Genomic DNA, 21,120 nt, shown 5'->3' on the forward strand with positions numbered 1-21,120 from the left:
GGGGACAGAGAGAGAGAAATGGGCATAACATACGGCAGTGGTTTACAACCCTACACAATCAGAAATAGAACATGGGGGAAAATCTGGATGTTGTCTTTATATATAATAATAAAATGCATTTCTACATATTCAGTGAAAACAAAGCAGTTTGTTAATATTTTTTTGTTTGTTTGTTTTAAGTATCTTTATTATGTCCTGTCCTTGATGATCAAGAAAGTTTACTGGAAATTGCTCCTTCACCAGGAAATTGCTAGTATCACTTCAGACCCACTTGTAAGAGCCTGGAATCTCTCTCTCTAAGGTCAGGACAAACAAAGATCATCTCTCTTGTTTTAGGGGCAAAAGTGAAAGTAGAATAGGCAGAGGTAGAGTGAAGAATGGTGTTGATACCAATTAACCAAATTAGATGGAGGAAGGAGAGTTATAACTGTACTTGCAAAGAACTCTTCGTTCAATTTTTTCCCTTAAACATTATATCATCTATTTTAAAAACTTCAGTGTGCACATGACTCATGTGGGGATGGTGTTGAAATGTAGACTCCCAGGACCACCCCCAGGAGAATTGGATTTAACAGGTCTGTGGCAGAGACCGGGAATCTGTATTTAAACACCTATCCCAAGTCAACTGTGATGCAAGTGACCCTCGGAAACACTCTGAGAAATAGCACATCAGCAATGATGAGTTTTTAACCTCTAAAAATGAACAGATTAAGAGGGGTGTGAATGGGACATGGCGATACTGGAGATGATCAGGTGTCTAGTTCTATAGCTCTGGCTTCCCACTGCTCGTCTCGTATCTCAGCACTCCTCCATCTACTTCACCCAAATCACAAAACATGAACAAGGTTTTGGGACTGATGCCCCCCTGGCTGTTAGATTTTCATGTACTTTTTTGAAGTGATAAAGTCTCTTTTTTTCTAAACACATCCTGTTTTTCTATCTCCAGACGATATAAAAACTTCATTAAGAAACTTGATAAACAGTATAGGAAAATGAATGGCTGAAGGGTGGAAACAGGTGGGTGAGATGAACAAAATCACAAATCCTCAGATTAGTAATATGTAAATCACTGAGGAGAAAGCTGAGTAAATACCTTCCATTCCCATCAACAACTTCAGAGAAAGGCAAATTCCATTCACCTCCTGCCTTGCCTGCTGATCATTATGTAGACCTTGAACAAAGTGCTTTGGTAAAACAAATAAACAAGCAACTAAACATTCCCCCCCCCCACCGCCCCCAGTTTTAAAAATTATTCATGCATCATAGAGGCCATCTAAGAGGATATCACTTATTCCTGCCTACTCAGTAAATTATTTGCTCAGGAAAACTCAGCTAGTTAGTGGTAGGTGGCTCTAGAGCCAGCTTTTTCCCACGTGATGGTCATGACCCCATTAGCAGGTCTTGAAATCTATGTCCTGGGTCTTGAGTGTCATTTTTAGAAACATGAAACTGGTTAAATAGAAAATATCACAGGGAATAAAGTTGAGAAAACGCGGCTCTATTTCACCATGTGGCCTCAAAAAGAGATTTGAGCTAATCTCCAAGTCTATTACAATTTTATTGAGGCTAAAGAGAATTTCACACTCCCCACCAGATTTTAAAGGCAGTATCATCTTCTGTATTTTTCCAAGTTAAAAAATAAAAATATGTGATATTCTAAGAATGTGAAAATTCTTACTTGGGAAGCAAATGCCGTATCCAAGACAACGGACAGCTCAATATTCATTCATTATGCAGTAATTTGAATTGCAGTTGAGATGAATAAACAGGAAAAGCAAACAATGAAGAGTCCAATATATCAAATTAAAATTAAAAAGAAAGAAGAGAGGGAGAGTGAGACTGCGCTAGAGAGCGAGAGAACGAAAGAGCAAGAGAGCCGCACCTAGAAGTTCAGTAGTGGGGAATGCTTGACACAATTCTGCCTCCGCCTCAGTATGAGTCACGTGGTTTCAGCTTGGGCTCAACCATTGATCCGGAGTTACCAGAGGATTTTCTTAACCCTCACCTGTGCTACCCCAACGTGGATCTCAAGGACGGCAGGATAGCAGGGATCCAACGTGGATCTCAAGGACGGCAGGATAGCAGGGATCCAGAGCATTCTTAAAAGGTTTAAGTCCTGATGGGAAGTTATTTTAATGACAAAGCAATGATAGTTTCACTATGTCGAGGAACTTTGAGGAAGTGACAAAGTCCACGTTTTAAAAATATATTTCCTATCACACACACCTACTTTCTAGAATAAAAACCAAAGCCATATGGGCCTGTCATTTTACTTTCTATATGTTGTAGATTTATGGCAAGTTATCAGGATGATCCGTCATCTTGTAAAAGCTTTTATCAGAAAGAGGGGAAACCTCGTGGCAGAATTTAGAGCGTGAATTCTGAAGGTAAAACCAACGTCTGAAATCTTTGCGATGATTTCGGACGTTGGTTTGTTTTTAAACATTGTTTAAAACATCAGATATTGATTTGTTTTCATCTTTGAAGCTTTTCTTTTGAAAAGCTGATTTACGGGAAGCCGGACTTAAGTTTCACTTTTGGTTTCACTTATCTAACTTTTTATTCCAAAAATGAAAAATCCGCTTGTTTTCCAAATTACAAGTTTAGCGGCAGCGTAAGAAAATCCAGTCGGGGGCGTGGGGTGCTGACCCGGGGGCGGGTCTGTCTGGCAGGGGTGGGCGGAGAACTCATCCACGCTAGCTCATTAGCGGCGAGCCGCCGCGGGTGGTCCTCGCAGTCCGGGGCGCAGTGCCGAAGCCTCCCCGCCAGCCGAGAGTCTCCCGCCCGCAGGTAGGGAGCGTTCTCGCTCACTGGCCAGCATCTTTGGCCATCTCGCTGGGCACTTTAAAACGGAACGTCAACAGACCCTTTCTTTGGGATGGAGAGCGGAGAAGGGAAAGGGAAAGCGTGATGGTTTGGGTGCAGTAGAGCCGATTAAGGTTAGTAAGAACAAGTAACAAGTTTAGCCTTTAGCTAGGGGGATTCAGTTTTGCTTATCTTGTAAGTACATATATGTTCCTGCGCGTTCATGAATGTGGTCCTGAGGTGGGTAAACCGGGTCTAGAGGGAAATTCCTGGGTTGGAGGTCGGGACACCTGGGTCCTAGTCCACCTTTAGCTGCTCATTAGCAGTCTGATCTGGGTAAGTCATCACACCTGCAGCATCTCTTAAGGTCCCTTCCTGCTGTAAGAGCCAGGATACCCGAGCCCGAGTTCTTTGCTCTATCTGCTTTGAGGACTAAAGGAGTGCTGAAGGCGGAAGAGAGGAGCCTAAGGAAAAAAATGTTAAACATTTCTTAGCCACATTGAGCTTAGCCTATGTCAAAGTTCAGTTTGAGTTTCTCTTACAACACAGGGAGCCTTCATGTATCATTGTTCCACCTTGTTTTGTGCACCTAATGTGGCTGATTTTCTATGGATTAAATTGCTTTCTAAAAATGTGATTTTTTTTTTAATGGCTACATTCCATGGTGCTGGATAACCAAACAAAATTAATCCCCCATGCTGGACATAAAGATTATTTACAGTGGTTCACTATTTTAGCCATTCACTGAACATCATTGCATATAAATATTTGGGACATTGCTGATTATTTCTTTCAGATTAACTCTTACAAGTATAACTACTTAATCAAAGTCTGAATGTTTTAACAGCCTTGCCTTTTGATACAAATTGAAAATTGCCTTCCAGAAAGGTTGTGCCAGTTCACATTGACAGTTGCCCAGAAGTTTTTAAGAACTGTGATACTCTAAAGAAAAAATTAGCCTTTTTTTCAGTGAGGTAGAGTAGGCAGAGGTAACAGGATAATAGTTAGAGTGTGGTCTTAAAGGAAGCCACAGAAATACTATTGGGAATTGAAGCCACACCTGGGAAATGTACAAGAATATCTCAGTGTGACTGAGGGGAAGGAGAATGGGCACAGGGTTTAGTCGAGTTTAATAGAGTTTTATATTTCATAGAGGTTTAATAGATCAACTCGATCTGTTAATCGGGTAGGTTTTCAGCTTACTTGGAGACACATTTTCAAACTCTAGGAATTTTAAAAAATCAAATCATAGTACATATACATCAGGTAACAATCAAAGGAAACCCTAACTAACAGATATCAAGACAGTCCTTGCTTATACTTTTGAGAAAGAAAGCTTGAGTTCTTTTCCCTGTCTTTTCGTCCTACCCATCCTACCTTAGCGAGCTAGAGAAGTAGTATCAGCTCCATAGTGTTACACCGGGTTCCCCCAGGGGCAAACCTGCTTCCCCGTCCTGAATGAACCATCACTTCTTCCCTAGTTCACGTTTTCCTTGCTCTTTAAATGTCTCAGTTCTTGTCTGGGAATTCAGATATACTGTCAGAGTTTCTTCCCTGAAGAAGATGTCAGTGTTCTCAGACCAACTGCCCTAATGTGGAGTTTAGAGGTCAAAGACCATGTCTATTTACATGGTCCCTATCTATCTATCTATCTACCTATCTACCTATCTTCCCTCCACTAACAACAACTGCACTCCAAGGGAATGGAGCCTTGGAAGAGGAGGTATAATGAGGAATTAGGTAAATATCAGATCTAATCCATCACCTTCCAGTAAACTTTTATTACCTCTAAAATTTTCAACTAAATTCGTTAAGGGATAGGAACTCCACCAGGGTATGCCATAAACATTGGAAAAGTTAGTTGAAATCCATGAGTGGATTTAATGTCCCTCTGTTTTATTCAGTAGTTCTTTGCTTGGAGTTAGGGGCATCTTAAGTTTTCTTCTGCCCGATAAATGTATTTGTGTTTATTATATCACATTAGTATTTTATAATTGTGGTATAATTAACTCTGGCCCAAGTAAAGGATAGGCAGATAGCTGCTGCAGCCTCATTTCAGCAACCTTTGTGTTCTCACAGTCCTGGCTGCCATCCCTGTTTCCCATGTACAGGACAGACAGAAAGGAGTGAAATAAGAATTATGCACCTAACACTAGCAAGGGGATGATGATGATTTGTTTTATTTTACCATTTTTGTATGTGTATATCTATATGAACATGAAGGATTCATACAGGTTGATAAGAAACCAGTAAGATAAACAGGCCAAAAATTGATCAGATAATTCACAAAAGAACTAAAACAATCAACAAACTTCAAGTTGTACTTTGTAATTAAATTAGAAAAAATATATATTTTAAACAAAACCAAGTGCTAGGTGAAGACCCAGTGTAACTGGCACCAATTATCCACATGTATCAAGGACCAGGAAAATGTTCTTTGTCCTTGATCAACAGTTCCACTTGAGGAAAATCTGTCCTCAGGGCCTAGCCTGGGACCTGGTACACAGTAGACACTTAACAAATATTTGCTGAATACACAAATACTTATATTTTTAAAACTGGAAACAATCCTATACCTAACAACAGGGAAACTAAACATTATGGGACTACTAAACAAGATACTTATAAATATCATGCAGTAAAATGGAAATTATTTGTCAAAATATTAAATGAAAAAATGGGTGTTATGTGTATAATTGTTCTTAAAAGCTTCATGGGGAAAAGACTGGAACAAAAATATATACTGAAATGCTCACAGTGGTTGCAAGGTCTCTCAGCCTTGGCACTGTTGACATTTTGGGACAGACAGTTCTTTGCTGTGGGGGCTGTCCTGTGCGTTGTAGGAGGTTTAGCAGCATCCCTGGCCTCTACTCACTAGATAGTAGCAACCCTCTCTCCACCCCATTTTGACAACTAAAGATGTTTCCAGGCATTACCAAATGCTCCCTGGGTTAAGTGATGGAATAGTGGGTGACTTTCCCCTTCTTTTCTTATTTGCCATAATGTGGTAATATTATTTTAATAATGAAGAAAAACAGAAAAATAAACACATGCCATTATTCTACCTCAACTCTGATGTTTGGGGTTCTGGGGTTCTTTCCATTATACTACTCCATCTGCCAAACTCTCTGCAGCTTGGCAAGATGAAATGGTTCATTAAATTTTGTTTTTATTTTTTTCTAATAAAAGTAAAACATATTCATTGTTTTGAAAATCTGGACACAGGAAAACACCAAAGAAGTCATTCACAATCTCATCTCCCTTTTCTTCTTTTTCTCCCATCCTTTCTTCCTTTTGAAAACTATATAGAGATAAATACCTGACTATTCTTCCTTTAATTTCGTTCCTAGATATAATCACTGTCAGCATCTTGGTATGGATTTTTCTGTAAATTTCCATGTCTAAATATACACACACAGATTATTTCTTTTTTAAACAAAAGTGGATTTCTGCTACATATACTGTTCTGCAACTTACTTTCTACGTCTTTACAAAGTCAATACATCTACATGTATTCTTTCCTTAATGGTATTACATTATAGGGGCATACCAAAATTTATTTAACCATTTAGGCTACCTAGGGTATTCCCAGTTTGGGGCTGGTATTAGCAATGCTAATCCTTTGACGTCTATTGTTACATGCATGTGTTTTTGTTTTTGTAAGATATATTTCTCAGAGAGGAAGTGAAAGCAAATATGACATATACATTTAAGATTTTAATGGAGATTACCAAATTGCCCTTCCAAAAAAGGTTATACAGATTCACATTCCTACCATTAGTGGGTAAGGAAACCCATTTGTTCATATCCTCAGAAATGCTAAATATTAGGAAACTTTATAATTTTGATCAAGCTAATAAGTAAAAAATGGTATCTCATGTCTTAAACTATCATTTTTTCTTTATTGGTAAAATTGAGCATCGTTTCCTATGTTTAGATGTCATTTGTATTTCTTATTCTCTGAACTGTATATTAGAACCTTTGGCTCATTTTCCTGTTGGGTTGTGTGTACTTTTCTTATTGATTTTTAGGAGCTATTTATATATGTATGACATAAATCTTCTGCCTTACATATGTGTAACATTGATTAATTGATCAATTGTGAGTGTTTGTATGTATACAAAGGTCGAAGAGACCCTAAGGCAGAAAACTGGCTTTCTTCTCAAAATGTAAATATAGGTATTACATGAGAGAGAAAATACGTTAATAAATAAACAGATTTGCAGAACTATAGAACAAATCTTCTCTATTTACTCCTCTACTGGAATATATGCTCCTAGAGGAGAGTGACTTTTCTTTCCTGTTCACTGCTGTATCCCTAATGCCTAAATTAGTGCCTGGCACAGAAAAACTACTCAATCAATATTTGCTGAATCAAGGAATTGGTAGAATTTCAAGCAGGATGACACAATGAAGTGTAGAATCCAGGCAGATACCCCTGAAAGAGGGCTGTGAGTGAGTCACATCTTAATGTGAAGTGGTTGAATCCAACTGTTTCTCCTTCTCACTCCCCCTACTACTAGTGGAATCAGTTTATTGAGGGAATGGAATTTATAATTTGGGATAAACAAAGGATGAAAGAGGAGATTTTAGAAGGATGGAACCTGGGGGAGAACTGGCGTGGTTGGGATAATAATGTGGAAGGCTTGAATAGTTAAACGGTAGGATGAAAGTATTCAGCTGCTAGGGGGGAAAAGGCATTGAAAGGTGGGAGATAATGGAAGTCAGATTCTCCTTGCTTTGAAATTTTGTATAGGGCAGGCTTGGATTCCTAGATATGTTACACTGCAGGAAAAAAACAAAAAGTAATTGAGAGGATTTTGGTGCAACATTTTCTTCTTGGTTTTTTTTGAGTGTACAAGTTTTTTTCCAAGCCTTATAATTAAAATTCTCATCATAGTGCCTTTTTTTTTTTTTTCATTTAGCTTTATGTGGCTGTGGGATATTAAGTGAAGGTATTGAACTTCTAAATTCCCTGCTGTATTTCAGCACTTACAAATCAGTCATTGAATTTCAATTAAAACTGCCAAGTCCCATAATGTCTGGGTATTCAATTATTGAGTAAAGCAGTTTTCTTTTTGTGTTTTCCATAATTAGGTCATTCCAGAAAGATGAGGATATATAGTATCTTTACATTCATGGCTTACTGTTGTTTGCTGAAAGGTAAGACACCAAATCCTTTCATTAGGTTCTATAATTTAAATATTTTAACTATAAGATAAAAACTGAAATAATAAAATAGATATAATTTTTGTAGAGAAGACATTCTATTTTTCCTTCATTATAATTCATAAACATATTTCATAAACCCATTTCACTGGACAAAGATATAGGGAGTATGGACACATCTAAAGAAACAAAATTAACCCATATCCATTTATCCATTACTCATTATCCATTATCCATTTCCCAAGGGTAATTACTTAAAATATCTGAGTAAATGGCCTATGTGTATACTTTTATATGCTTGTTTTAAACAAGGGCAGGATCATTCTATCCACCTTGCTCTATGACCTGCTTTTCCCAGTGAGTATATTCTAAGGAAGAATTATAGTGTACATGCAGTGTCAGGGTAACACAGTACTGGCATCAGCCTGAGACCCTCCCTAAATCTCTGTACTCATCAACCTCTGGCCGGACAACTGATTAAGAGTTTCGGGCAGTATGTAGAGAGGAGTATTGGAATCTATGATTTAGACTATGTAAAAGGCAATGAGTGTCCAGTCAAAGGACATTCTGGGGATGTCCACATGAAACAAAGTATCCCTGGTTATAAGTACCCCATTACCATATAATATTTCTAGAGTAGTGTATGTTTATGAATTTTGGGACTACAACTGGTTTAGCTAATTTTATGATTTTAATTCAGGAATGAGATATACATCCTAAAACATGTCTCAAGCTCACTGGATAAAATATGTATTTCAGGGAAGTAAGTCCTTAAATGTAATTATCACATAAGTGATCAGATAAAGCTTTTGTAAACCCTGCACTCATTCTATAAATTTTTTGAGGAATTTTCCATCTTCTAAAGATTGGTCATCTTTCTTTTCAGCATTTACTATCACAGTTCCCAAGGACCTGTATGTGGTAGAGTATGGCAGCAATGTGACATTGGAATGCAAATTTCCAGTAGACAAACAATTAAACCTGTTGGCATTAGTTGTTTACTGGGAAATGGAGGATAAGAAAATTATTCAGTTTGTGAATGGGGAGGAAGACCTGAATGTTCAGCACAGTAGCTACAACCAGAGGGCCCTGCTGTTGAAGGACCAGCTCTCCTTGGGAAAGGCCGCACTTCAGATAACAGATGTGAAATTGCAGGATGCAGGGATTTACTGCTGCTTGATCAGCTATGGCGGTGCTGACTACAAGCGGATTACTTTGAAAGTCAATGGTAAGACCTATTATAGATAAAGAGACACAGCCTTTATTAAAACCATATCTCAGTGTTGAGAACTTTTCAATCTTGGAATTCCAGCCTCACTTTCCACAGCAGCAGTCTGTTCATTCATTCATTCACATACTCATCCAATGAGCATTGCTTGAGCACATCCTATTTGATCGTCCCTGGAGATCCAGAGCCAAACGTGGCAGTCATGTTTCACAACACGTTCAGTATTCCTAAAAATAAATTCCTAATCTTCACTTTTTTATTATTATAAAAGTTATATATATATATATATATATATATATATATATATATATTCTTGCAAATAATTCGGATACTGTGGAAGAGAATAAATGAACCACAAAAGTGTCTCTCCTCCCTTCACCACTATTTTCCATGGCATACAAGGATAATAGTCACTATTTGTGTGTCCCTCCAAGAATTTTTAAATTCAATACCTATTTCTTAATTTTATGAGGTCTGCCGGCATTTTTTCTTTGAACCTCTCTATGTCAAATCCAAATAAATATATTAAAGACAAACCCCATTGTAAGGTTCACATTCAAAAAGACTTGAAGTCAATCTATGAAGGCAAAAAATAATCATGTCAAGTATTGAATAAACTATTCTTCCTCAGAGACGGTATAAACTATGCTCACTAGACATACATTCATCTTAAAAATCTGTACCATTTTTATCTTGGAGTGTTGAAGAGGAACTGTGTCAAATTCCTGGGTACTGACCTATAAATATGACATCAGGTCACCTGGGTTCAAAGTTTTGGGTTGCTTCTATCTCAGTAAAGGAAAACACCTTAGCTGACCACCTCTGCTTTCACTGTTAAGATTCATAAAATTGAGAGCTGAAAGGATCCCAGGCAAGAGCAGCTAATCCAAACACCCAAAGAACAGAAATCCCCCGAAAGGATCTTCTACTCACATACTTCCTACAATGATACCCCTGTCATTTGGACCTCCCTTCTATAGCCTATTGTAATTACTTTCTGATATTGAGCTGAAATCTGCCATCTCTAGTCATAGTTTTGAGATTATCTGCTTGCTTCTTTTGTTTACATGGTGACCTTTTAATATGTGACTAGAATTAAATCATCATCCCTTGGTGTTTCTATTCCTGACCTAAGTACCATCAATCTGAATGTCAGGAATATAAATAGAAAAAGTTTACATTTATCATAAAGGGGTAACTAATCATTGTAAAGTCAAAATCAAAATTATATAGGAATTAGGAGAAATGCATCTGTTTTATGGTACATTGCTGGGTCTCTGATTCTGGCTCAATTAATGCTACTGTTGTCAAAATGTCACTTGTCTTGTGAGGTAGATTTAATTTAATTGTATCTTACCATATGCTTTTCCATAACAGATATTCATGAAAGCAAGCTGATGGGGTCTCAAGTTGGGATTTTTAACTTTTCTTCAGTCCATCAGCAAATATCAGGCATACTATGTTTCAAGGCATTAAAGAAATTATCAAGACTTAGCTCCATGAACAGCCAGCATTGCTGGATCTAGGGTGGGAAGGAAGAGCATAAGCCTGGCAGTCGGTTAGAAGGAAGTGTAGAGTATATGTCTCTGCTTCCAGAAGAAGAGTCTCTCATCAGTCTGTAGGGAGTATGCAGAGAGTGGAAAAGCTGTCTCTGTAGTGAAGAAGGGTGTTCTTCCAGGTTATCTGGGCTCTGTAATGTCCCTTGTGGATTTGTGATTTCCTTTGCTGTGGTTTGACACAATGGGAAATCTTTTGGCACTGATGGTTTTTCCGAGGAGGGGTCCTTGATGGAGCAAAGCAGATGACCAACCAGATTTGAGGATGTGACTTGTTTGACCATTCCATTTTGTACTATAAATTACTAATTTGGCATCCTAGTCCCACTCCATCTAGTTGTCATTTGCACACAGTGGTCTTGGAGGTCAAGTTGAGCTGCACTGAAAGCAAGTAAGTTACCAAGCTTCAACTGCACTGAGGCAGTGTCACCAAAGAAGTGTGGTGGCCAGCTTGCTTGAGCTTTACAACTCAGGGAAGTAGAACTCCTGAGTCACCTCCATATGCAAACGATTTCACAGTAACGCTGTCGGGCTTCGCTTCCCATCACTGCAAACATGTGGTAACACAGCTTCCCCACAGGGAGTTTACTCACCATGGGATTTTAAAGGTGAAGCATTTCAAAACTGAAATTTGAAAGAGTTTAGTTTTAGATTAACTCAATTATTATCACTTTGGTGTTATTGCACCTTTCATGTTTGTTTAAATACCAGACTCTCAGGCATCTGACTTTCAGTTGAAAATGTTCTTTCTCCTTAAACACTGAATCTAATAGCAGGGAAAATGAAGTGCCCATTTCTACTTTCAAGAACTTAAATGGGATGAGGCACTGAAAGAACAAAGTATGTATAGTTATCCTGATAAAGCCGATTTGTTCATATGGACCAAGGATTAACTGCTATCATTCTTCACCAATCCCATCTCTCCTCCAAATTCACCAACCAGCCCTGTTTAAGTTTTCCCTGTAGCATTAAATCCCCATCTAATATATCATGTAACATATCATATAAATGTGCCTACATATTTTGTTTATTATCTCTCTCCTTCTTCTAGAATATATAGTCCACAAAGGCAGAGATTTCATCTCTTTTATTTATTACTGTATCCCTAGGACTTGGCATATAAGAGTAGTAGTGTGATAAGAACCCACAAAAAAATATATGTTGAATGAATGAATGAATGGCATATTTCCTCAAATAGGATAAGCCTAAAAAATTTGAAACATGAACTGGTTTGGATACATGAAAATTTATTTCCAAGACTGTTCATCAGGAACTGTCAGTACTTTCTAAAGAATACCACATGAGTGCACTTTGGTAGTAGTAAGAAGAGGAAGAGCAGCTCTAGCAGTAAAAGCAGTAGTAATTAACCCTTATATAGTACTTATGTGCCAGGCCCTATCCTAAGCACTTTGCCTATATTATCTCATTTAATCCTCAAACGACTCTGTGGAGTAGGAGCTTTATCATATCTAAGATGCATGTTTTTCACATTTTACTATCTCTGAAATCTGAGTATGTCTTTCAGTAGGTGACATCTTAAGAGTCAGTGATATGTGGTGTTATTCTTCTCATTTCATGGATGAGCAAACTGAGGTCCAAAGAAATTAAGTAATTTGCCAAGTTCATTAAACTATTAAGTGATGAAGCCAGGTTCTAAACTCAAGCAATCTGGCTCTGAAGTCTGTGCCCTTAACAACCAGGTTTATTTCCTGTATTTGTACCTCCAAAGTGTGTATTGAGTTGTATATTGACTTCAAAACTACTGTTAGCTTTTCGTGGTCTGGATGTAATAGTTGCATTAGTACATGTGTACTCTAGATCTAGTAAACTAGGAGTCTGCAAATGTTTTCGATTACCTACCCCATCAGTAAAGCATGTTAAACTAATATATGTATGTGTGTGTTTATAAAGAATATACTTGTGCTAATATATGTTATATCATCAGAAACTGACATTTTTTAAAGGCAAAAGAAATTGAATACCACCAATTTCATATGGTTCAACCTAATACATTGCACATTCTATAAATGTACAAAAATAGAAATTTTAAAAAGATGAAATGAAAATTTAATAAACAATATTTTCAATGTCTTACTAATTATGATGCTTCACTATAATTAGCTAATATTTCAAGGCATAATATATCTTAGGTGAAATTTATCATTAACAAAAATGGATGGTCTTGACAATCTTGAGGTTTTTTAACCAATGCCTTGTCAGATCCAATTAGGTACTTGTTGTTTTACTTCATAAAGTCATGGTAAGAAGTATCACTCGTGCCACTTCCTTTTGGTTTTTGCTTGAATTATTGGTAATATCTTCAATCCTCAGTTTCTTTGTGGGAAACCTTTTAATTAGTTGTTCATTTTGTAAGCAGGTTAGTTTAGTTAAAATTAGATGAGAGGGACTTCCCTAGTGTTCCAGTGGCTAAGACTCCGCACTCCCAACGCAGCAGGCCCAGGTTCGATCCCTGGTCAGGGAACTAGATCCCGCATGCCACAACTAAGACCCGACACAGCTAAATAAACAAATATTAAAAAAAAAAAATTAGATGAGAGAACCTGAATATCTATAATAATCCCAAACAAGTCACTGTCCTCCCTTAGGTGTTATAAAACTCCCCTATTCCTTTAAGACAAAGTGAGGCCCAGTGTCAATCAGTAAATCTTATTAAGCTTAGATTATTTCTTAATTGTTATGATAAAAATACATATAAGTGGAGGTTCTAATATTTTCTTCTTAAACCCAAATACATGTGCTCCACTTGAGAGACTAATAAAATGGGTATTTAATCAGTGAGTAGAATGAATCCGCTAATTTGTTGGGCCCTTAAAGGTACAGTACATTTTTACATATGCCCAGGCATGAAACAACATTCTCTTTTATTCTTATTCCATTAAAAATAATAATCAAAGGGTAAAAAAGCAAACATTTTACCCTTAAAGTTTACTATTAACTCTGATTTTAGGCTTGGAATTTTAATTGTCCAAAAATCAAGCTATGTGCTATATGAATTAGAACCTGTTATGGTAATATTATTTCATGAGGTATAATCAGTGGATTCCTTTTTAAAAGAATGCTTAAATATAATAGATAAAGGTTGAGGATTCAAGTACTCATGAGAACCATTATTTATATGTTTTGAAATTGTAATTATGTTGATTTCCAATGTTTTCATTGAACATAATATCATTATTTCAGTTTTGTTTGATCCTGGCTGTATTGTATTAAATCTCTGTGAATATATCATATCACAAAGCCATTGTTGCGTCTTTAGTAAAGGAATGGAGAATTAAGGCTCTAGGTGGACCATTAGTGGTTACACTAAAATATTAGGAGTAAAATAAAAATTATGCCAACAGAATAATAACATGTTAACATACTTATCATGAATAAACATGAAAAAGATCTTAGGCATTGTAATTGCACTGAATAATCTACTAGAATATTTAGTACATCAGGTATCTTAATCCTAAAAGGGTCCCAAACTTATGATCTAAAATTTAATCAAAGTTTCTTCCTTGAGTATAATTAAATGATTTATTAAAATAACCAGCATAAAAAGTTTAAAAAATAAGTATCATAATATGGTATTCTAGATGAGATCCTAGAACAGAAAAAGGACATTAGGGAAAACTAGTGAAATGGAACAAAGTATAAAGTTTAGTTAATAGTACTGTACTAATGTTGGTTCCTTAGTTAGGATGAAAGTACCATGGTAATGTAAGATGGTAACAATAGGGGAAACTGGGAGAGAGGTATGTGGGCACTCTGTACTATCTTTGCAACTTTTCTGTAAATCTAAAACTATTGTAAAATTTTTTTAAATGCATTTAAACTTTAAAAATTATCATGCAGGAACATGCATCAACTTTTACTATGACGTGATACTATTTTCATACCTAATTTCTGATCATTTACCTAAAATTGGAAAAGTGAATGGCCCATCAAAATGAGATTTTCTGTTTATTAAATAAAGTCTAAGAAAACAGTACTGAACAGCTAGAGATGTTCATGTTTATAAAGACAGCTTTACATCAACAAAGAGATAATAAATTTAAGAATTTGGCCCTTTGTAAAAACTGTAAAACTTTACTGCGAAACATATAAAGACTTGAGTAAATGGACAAACATATTTTGTATTTAGATAGAAAGACTGCTGGTTTAAAGATGACAATTCTCTTTTAATTAATCTATACATTTATCAATACTTTGAGTGCAATAAAAATAGCAATATGTTTTTTATAACAAGGTAGTTGTTCCTTTAAGCCCAAACTTGGCCCAAGTATGAGTGGAAGAGTTGAGGCAGAACTACCAGGCATTCCCCACTGCTGAGACATCTGAACATTAAGCTTATTTCTCTGAGAACAGCCTGGATTGGTATTCTTTCTAAGGTAGACAAGACCAAGCCACATGTCTAGTTCTGTGCTAAGTGAAAGCCATGCCTTCTTTTTGCTCATGACCTAGCTCCATACCGCAAAATCAACCAAACAATTTCTGTGGATCCGGTCACCTCTGAACATGAACTAATGTGTCAGGCTGAGGGTTACCCTGAGGCTGAAGTCATCTGGACAAGCAGTGACCACCAAGTCCTGAGTGGTAAAACCACCATCACCAGTTCCAAGAGGGAGGAGAAGCTTTTCAATGTGACCAGCACACTAAGAATCAACACAACAGCTAACGAGATTTTCTACTGCATTTTTCGGAGATTAGGTCATGAGGAAAACAGTACAGCTGAGTTGGTCATCCCAGGTAATATTATGAATGTCTCAATTAAAATGTGCCTAGTACTGTCCCTTGGTACCTAGCCTGATGCCTGCTCATTGTAAGCTTTCATTGTTTGTTGAATGAATGAATAACACTGTATTTACAAAATGCATCCTACTTCCTCACCTCCATTCATCCAAGTCATATTGCTACTTAATAAACATTCAGCAAATATTTATTGAATATACGGTATGTGCCAGGCATTGGGGACTCAGTTAACACTCTCCAGGAAGTAGATAATAAAACAGGCAATCTCATTTTATGTAGGACATGCCCTTGTGGCTGGGGGATCTAGGGGAGCACCTGAGAGGAAGACTCAACTCAGACCAAGTTTCAGGAATCCAAATCTGAGCACATCAGAGCTGTTTCCTTCTTTCCAGGGTTTCTGTGGCAGGAAGCAAATGGAATGTACTTTCCTATCTTATTCCAAACGGGAGAGATCCTTCCTCCCCATCTGCCTCCTCCAAGGTAGTCTGCTTAGTGCGTAAGATATAAGGCTGTGTGTCCCTGGGCAAGCACCTCGACTTCTGTGTGTTTCACTTTTCTTATATAGTTATAACCTATTGGGCAACACCATCATAGGAATACATGAGCTACGGTGTATGAAAATAATTTGAGACTCTTGTTTGTGCAGAATCAACTTTTTTTTTTTTATCTCACTCTCCTATAGAAGTGGGTAAGGCAGAATACAGTCTGGTGAGAGGCTCAGACCTTTAGAGAAAGTGAGCCTTGAGAGCATGATGTTAATATTGGATTGGCCAAAAAGTTCGTTCGGTTAGTGAATACGTTCAATGAAGTTCTTCGGGAAAATGAAAAATGTGTCTTTTATTTTTACTTAAAAGCGAGTGAACTTTTTGGCCAACCCAATATAAACCCAGAGGTTTATATTGTCTGCTTCTCAGAGGCACTTCTTACCACTCTCTCCCCCACTAGATGTTGACAGTAAAGCTTAGGTACTTCAGAGAAAACAAATAAAAAATTGAATAGAAAAGGCAAACAATAGGAAAAGACAATCCAGTGTGGTCCTATGAACAAAAAGAACAAAAGAAGTTTAGAAAATTAAAGAAATGCTCTTACTGGGGTGTGAATCACTTTGGTAGGAGCTGCATTAGTATAATAGGTTCCTGCCATTTAAAAGCTATTTTATGATAACTTACTTGTGGGAAGACCTAGGGTTAACTCACCTAACTGCTCAGAATCTGTTTCCTCATCTGTAACCTGGGGATTTAAAAAAAAAAATGGCACACCTAATTCATAAAGTTATTAACAGGCTTTGTAAACTGCAAGCTACTAGAGAAAAGCTGACTACGGTTGCAGCTTTAAAGCTTGAACTAGGTAGTCATGGATCATGGCTAATGGTGGGAGGTGAGAGTTAGCAGTCTCTGAGCATCATGTGCCGTAAGACCCCTTTTCTTCCTGCATGGGACTGGAGACAGGTTGGTGAGAGGTGCCAATGATTAGATGTCCCAAGATGTTCAAACTGTGGAGAAAGAAAAGATAGCAAACAATGGTCCCAATCATGGCCACAGATATGGGGAAGCAGGAGCTCTTTGGCAATGCCAGTTGGCCTTCATGTTCCATCTTTGCCATGTGCAGTAGGCTGCTACCTTTTATATTAAGGAATGCAGGAAGTGAAATAATCAAGGCTACCATATAATATTGAGTTGCCACTCCCTGTGAAAAGCACTTTATAAACATTAGCCTCACAAAAATTTCATTATCATTTCCATTTTTTAGGCTGGTTAAAGGACTTACTGGAGATCTCAAAACTAGTGAGTGGCAGCAGAACTTAACCCCAGGTTTATCTGTCCAAAGCCTGGGCTGCTTCCACTTTTCCATGCTGTTCCCATTTTCATATCTGAGGTATCTCACCATTCCAGCCACTCACTGGGAAGGAACTTATGGTATTTAAGAAAATTAACCTAATACTAACCTAAATTAAGCTTCAAAGATGATTATTCTCTTGACCCCTTCCAAAGAAGATTTTATCTTTAGTCAGTTTCTTTTTATTTTGTTTTGTTTTTCAGAACCATATCCAGATCCAGCAAAAAAGAGGACTCACTTGGTGATTCTGGGAGCTCTCCTGTTGTTCCTTAGTGTAACCCTGACAATCATCTCCTGTCTAAAAAGAGATGGTATTTCCTTTATTGTAATAGTCTCCATTGGGGTTGAGGAGAAGTGTATGAGAGTGCTACTGTTGTCACAATGGCACTTAGTGGGCAGAGCCAGGGATGCTAAATCTCCTGTAATCTGCAGGACAGTCCCATGTAACAGGGAGCTTTTCTACCCAAAATGCTAGGGGTGCCCCCAGCAGGAAACAGTGATTTATCAAATGGTTTCCTATTAGCTTTCCCTTCCAAGGCCAACTTTCAGTTATGCAAAGCAGGTTTTTAGTTACTGTTCTGCAGCATCACTTTCATTGAAGGTCGGCAGTGAACACTTGTAGTAACATTTCCAAGGGGGTGAGAATTGGATCATGGCTGCAAGCAAACCTGACTTGCCTCTGCAAGGTAGCACAAAGACACTCCACTGTTTGATAGCAATTATATAGTGAAGCTGTGCAGGATTGCTGGGTGAAGATCATGAGAGAAAGGTTGTGTATGGAGGTTGAAGAAGACCAAGTGTTAAACAATTTCTTTCTGTCATGCAAATAACCACAGACTTACAGAAGAGAAAAAGCTAAATGCCTGTTTGTTTCAGTTGAATTTGTCAAGCATTAGTTGCACTGCTATATTGAGCTGGTTTCTGGGACCTTTAAATAATAAAAATAGTTCTTTATGGAGAGCAGTGATACTTTTACCATAGAGTAGTTTGCCAGATTTCTGGCTGAGGGTGTTATATAGATTTCAAAATAATTTTAATGTGTGTATTTCTCTATTTACCCAAGGGAGCAATTAAAATTCAGGAAAACGTGGCTATTCAAATAATTTCCTTTCATTTTAAGATGATTCAGAGCGAACATTTCCCCAGTACTTTGAGAAGTACACCAAAGGATCTGATGATGATCTGTGTATAGAGTTATCTGTTGACAAATAGGGAAGTGGAAAATGGAAGGGAATTCCAATAGTCGTTGAGAAATTCCCTACAACCCCTTAAGAGGTGGGAGGATCTGGGAAAGTGGTGTAATTGAGGGAGTGGAGGTCAGCTTCTTCTAATGAACAAGTACTTAACAGAACTGAGACAGCCAGAATATAAGGATCAAGTTTCAGTGATAGGAAGACCTGAGATGGCTTTGGTTTGTCCAAGGAAGTGGCTGTGGCCAACTTGCATTTCCATGTGAAAAATAATTAGTTGGCATTAGAAAGGGCTAGAAAACCAATGTATAATAAAGTGTCTCAGAATATGGTACATCTCTGGGGGAAGAATGGAAAATATAAGTATATACTCCTGAAGAAAATTTAGGAACAAAAGCATGTGTCCTAAACTGTTGAATTAACCTCAGGGGTTGGGACTCCTGGAATACGGAAGTCTACTAGATTTCCTAAGGGATTAAAAATGTTTCATAGGAACCTGGGATTTAAACTTGAGTCACTGTGTGGGATGTAGAGTTGTGTTATATGGAAATAAAAATAACTTTTTTTTTTTCAAGTGAGAATGATGGATGTGGAAAAATGTGGCACCCGAGATATGAACTCAAAGCAGCAAAATGGTAAGAATATTAGCAGGGATCGGAAGTTGAAGGAAAAGTAAACAAAAAGTTAAAGAACAAGGAGAAAGCTATCAGCTGTAATCTCCCCTCATTTTACAGAATGCTGACTGTTGGAACTGCCGGCTCCTCTTTGCCTCACAACTCTGATATAAGAACTATTCCCACAGTCTGAGATTTAGGGATGGCAAAGGAGAGTAGAGGGATGGCTCTTTGCGGAGGTGGGGGAAGGAGGCAGCTTCTCTCTGTTAGGTTTCTATTGCTCTGCATCCTAACATCTCCCTGCAATAGGGGACCAAAGTGATTTATGTGGATGGGTGATAGATAGATGGATGGATGGATGGATGGATAGATAGATAGATAGATAAAACGTGTATCAGGCACTGTGTGTACTGCTTCATGTGCAGTACTTCAATCTCCTCCCTCCACAAAATCAAAGAGGATTTATTTATTTATTATCCTAAGATAATACTAGGATTATTCCCATTTTATAGTAGAGAAAACAGAGGCTCAAGAAGATAATATAAATTGCCCAAGAACACAAATCTGGCAAAAATCAGGCGTTGGGGCCCACTAGCCTGACTGTAGAACCTTACTCTTAACCTGTTCACTTAAATCCATTCCACAACAAATGTCTACATTTGTAGAAGTCCACAAAGACCTCACCCAGATGATTGAACTAAGAGGAAAGTTATGTTAAGGTTTCTAATTCTTTTTAATGTAATTAGAAACCACACTTCACAATGAGCCCAAGTTTAAAGTAGTCTAATTACCTTGGACAAGCTCAGGCATGTTTCGTTATGTAGTCCATAGCACTCACTTGTGTTGTAAAGCTAATTAATGAGTGTTGTTTGGAGCATCCTAGGGTGACAAACCATCCCAGTTTGCCCAGGACTAAGGGTTTTCTCAGAACATGGGTCTTTCAGTTTCACAACCAGGACAGTTCCTGGCAAACCAGGATGTTTGGTTACACTTTATCATGTAAAGGGAATTGGACATAAATATAATATGCTTGTTTCTCTTATTGCAAGTTTATTATATCATCTAGCAAATATAACTTATGTTTCTCATTTTCACTCTCCAGATACACAATTTGAGGAGACGTAATCCGACGTTGAAACTTCTGATCTTAAAGCAGGGATTCTCAGCCTGTGGTTTGAGTTCGTCAGGGTTAGGCATGGCCAGAGGCATGCAATGGGCCAGTGGGCTGCAGATGATGTAGTACTTAAAAGGCCCAAGCTCTGAAAATGGAAGCTGGGAAAGAAGAGGAGAACAAAGGAAGAAGGAGTAAAAAAGGTAGCCTTAGCCTGGAAGGAAACCTTGATACTTCAAAATAACTAGGAGACTCATCAATGCATATGAAAAGGAGAAAGGACACTTCTGAATGATATATCTCCATGCAAATTATCCATCACTCATCCTAGGAAAACAGGTTGAGATTCCCTGATCTAATGGTCAGTTCCTGCAGAAGTGCCCTTTGCCTTCACTCAGTGTTGATTTGTCTTCTGGGTAATTGAGAGTCCCAGTGTTGCAACAGTACTTAAGTATGAGTTATTTTTATTTATTTTGAGTCTGTGGGGTCTTGTCATGTGAGTGTGGTTGTGAGTGATTTCTTTTGAAGATATGCTGTATTAGAAGTTAAGATTATGTCACCAGACCAAACTTACTGCTTGATGACTTGTGTGTGTCCAGCAAAATATAGTATTTGTAAGTTGCTTGATATCCTCTATAACTATCGGTACATAGGAACCATAGAGAACAAACCATTGGTTTGTATGGGATATTACCTTATTTAACCCATTGATACTTTGACTGACTTGGATAATCTTATTCTCAGACCTCAAAGTAAGATACATTACCAAAATATCTGTTACGTTTAAGTATCAGCTTTACAACTATGTGTACACATAATCTCATTTCATCCCTGTAGCAGCTGTGTTGTAGCAAGC

The 21,120-nt window shown here is 37.6% G+C and overlaps 1 protein-coding gene across 3 annotated transcripts; it reads left to right on the forward strand.

The window, feature by feature from the left end:
• The first annotated feature begins 2,713 nt into the window (after nt 1-2,713).
• CD274 (CD274 molecule) lies at nt 2,714-20,701 on the forward strand. 3 transcript variants are annotated; one of them, XM_061199045.1, is made up of 7 exons: nt 2,714-2,790; nt 7,903-7,968; nt 8,861-9,202; nt 15,226-15,510; nt 17,553-17,660; nt 19,115-19,174; nt 20,256-20,701. In XM_061199045.1, the coding sequence occupies exons 2-7, from the start codon at nt 7,917-7,919 to the stop codon at nt 20,276-20,278; spliced, it is 870 nt and encodes a 289-aa protein (XP_061055028.1). In that variant the 5' UTR covers nt 2,714-2,790; nt 7,903-7,916; the 3' UTR covers nt 20,279-20,701. The 3 variants fall into 3 exon arrangements, with proteins under 3 accessions (XP_061055028.1, XP_061055026.1, XP_061055027.1); XM_061199043.1 differs by lacking the exons at nt 19,115-19,174; nt 20,256-20,701 and having other exon boundaries at nt 17,553-17,824; XM_061199044.1 differs by lacking the exons at nt 2,714-2,790; nt 19,115-19,174; nt 20,256-20,701 and adding an exon at nt 2,813-2,939 and having other exon boundaries at nt 17,553-17,824.
• Nucleotides 20,702-21,120: the final 419 nt, after the last annotated feature.

Source organism: Eubalaena glacialis, chromosome 9 (assembly GCF_028564815.1).
Source record: "Eubalaena glacialis isolate mEubGla1 chromosome 9, mEubGla1.1.hap2.+ XY, whole genome shotgun sequence".
Taxonomy (NCBI): Eukaryota; Metazoa; Chordata; class Mammalia; order Artiodactyla; family Balaenidae; genus Eubalaena; species Eubalaena glacialis.

Bases quoted from the DNA above. Each gene is read 5' to 3' on its own strand.
- CD274 (XM_061199043.1), top strand. From the start codon at position 7,917: ATGAGGATATATAGTATCTTTACATTCATGGCTTACTGTTGTTTGCTG. The intron at 7,969-8,860 runs GTAAGACACCAA...CTTTCTTTTCAG, and splicing joins TTACTGTTGTTTGCTGAAAG to CATTTACTATCACAGTTCCC. The intron at 15,511-17,552 runs GTAATATTATGA...TTTGTTTTTCAG, and splicing joins AGCTGAGTTGGTCATCCCAG to AACCATATCCAGATCCAGCA.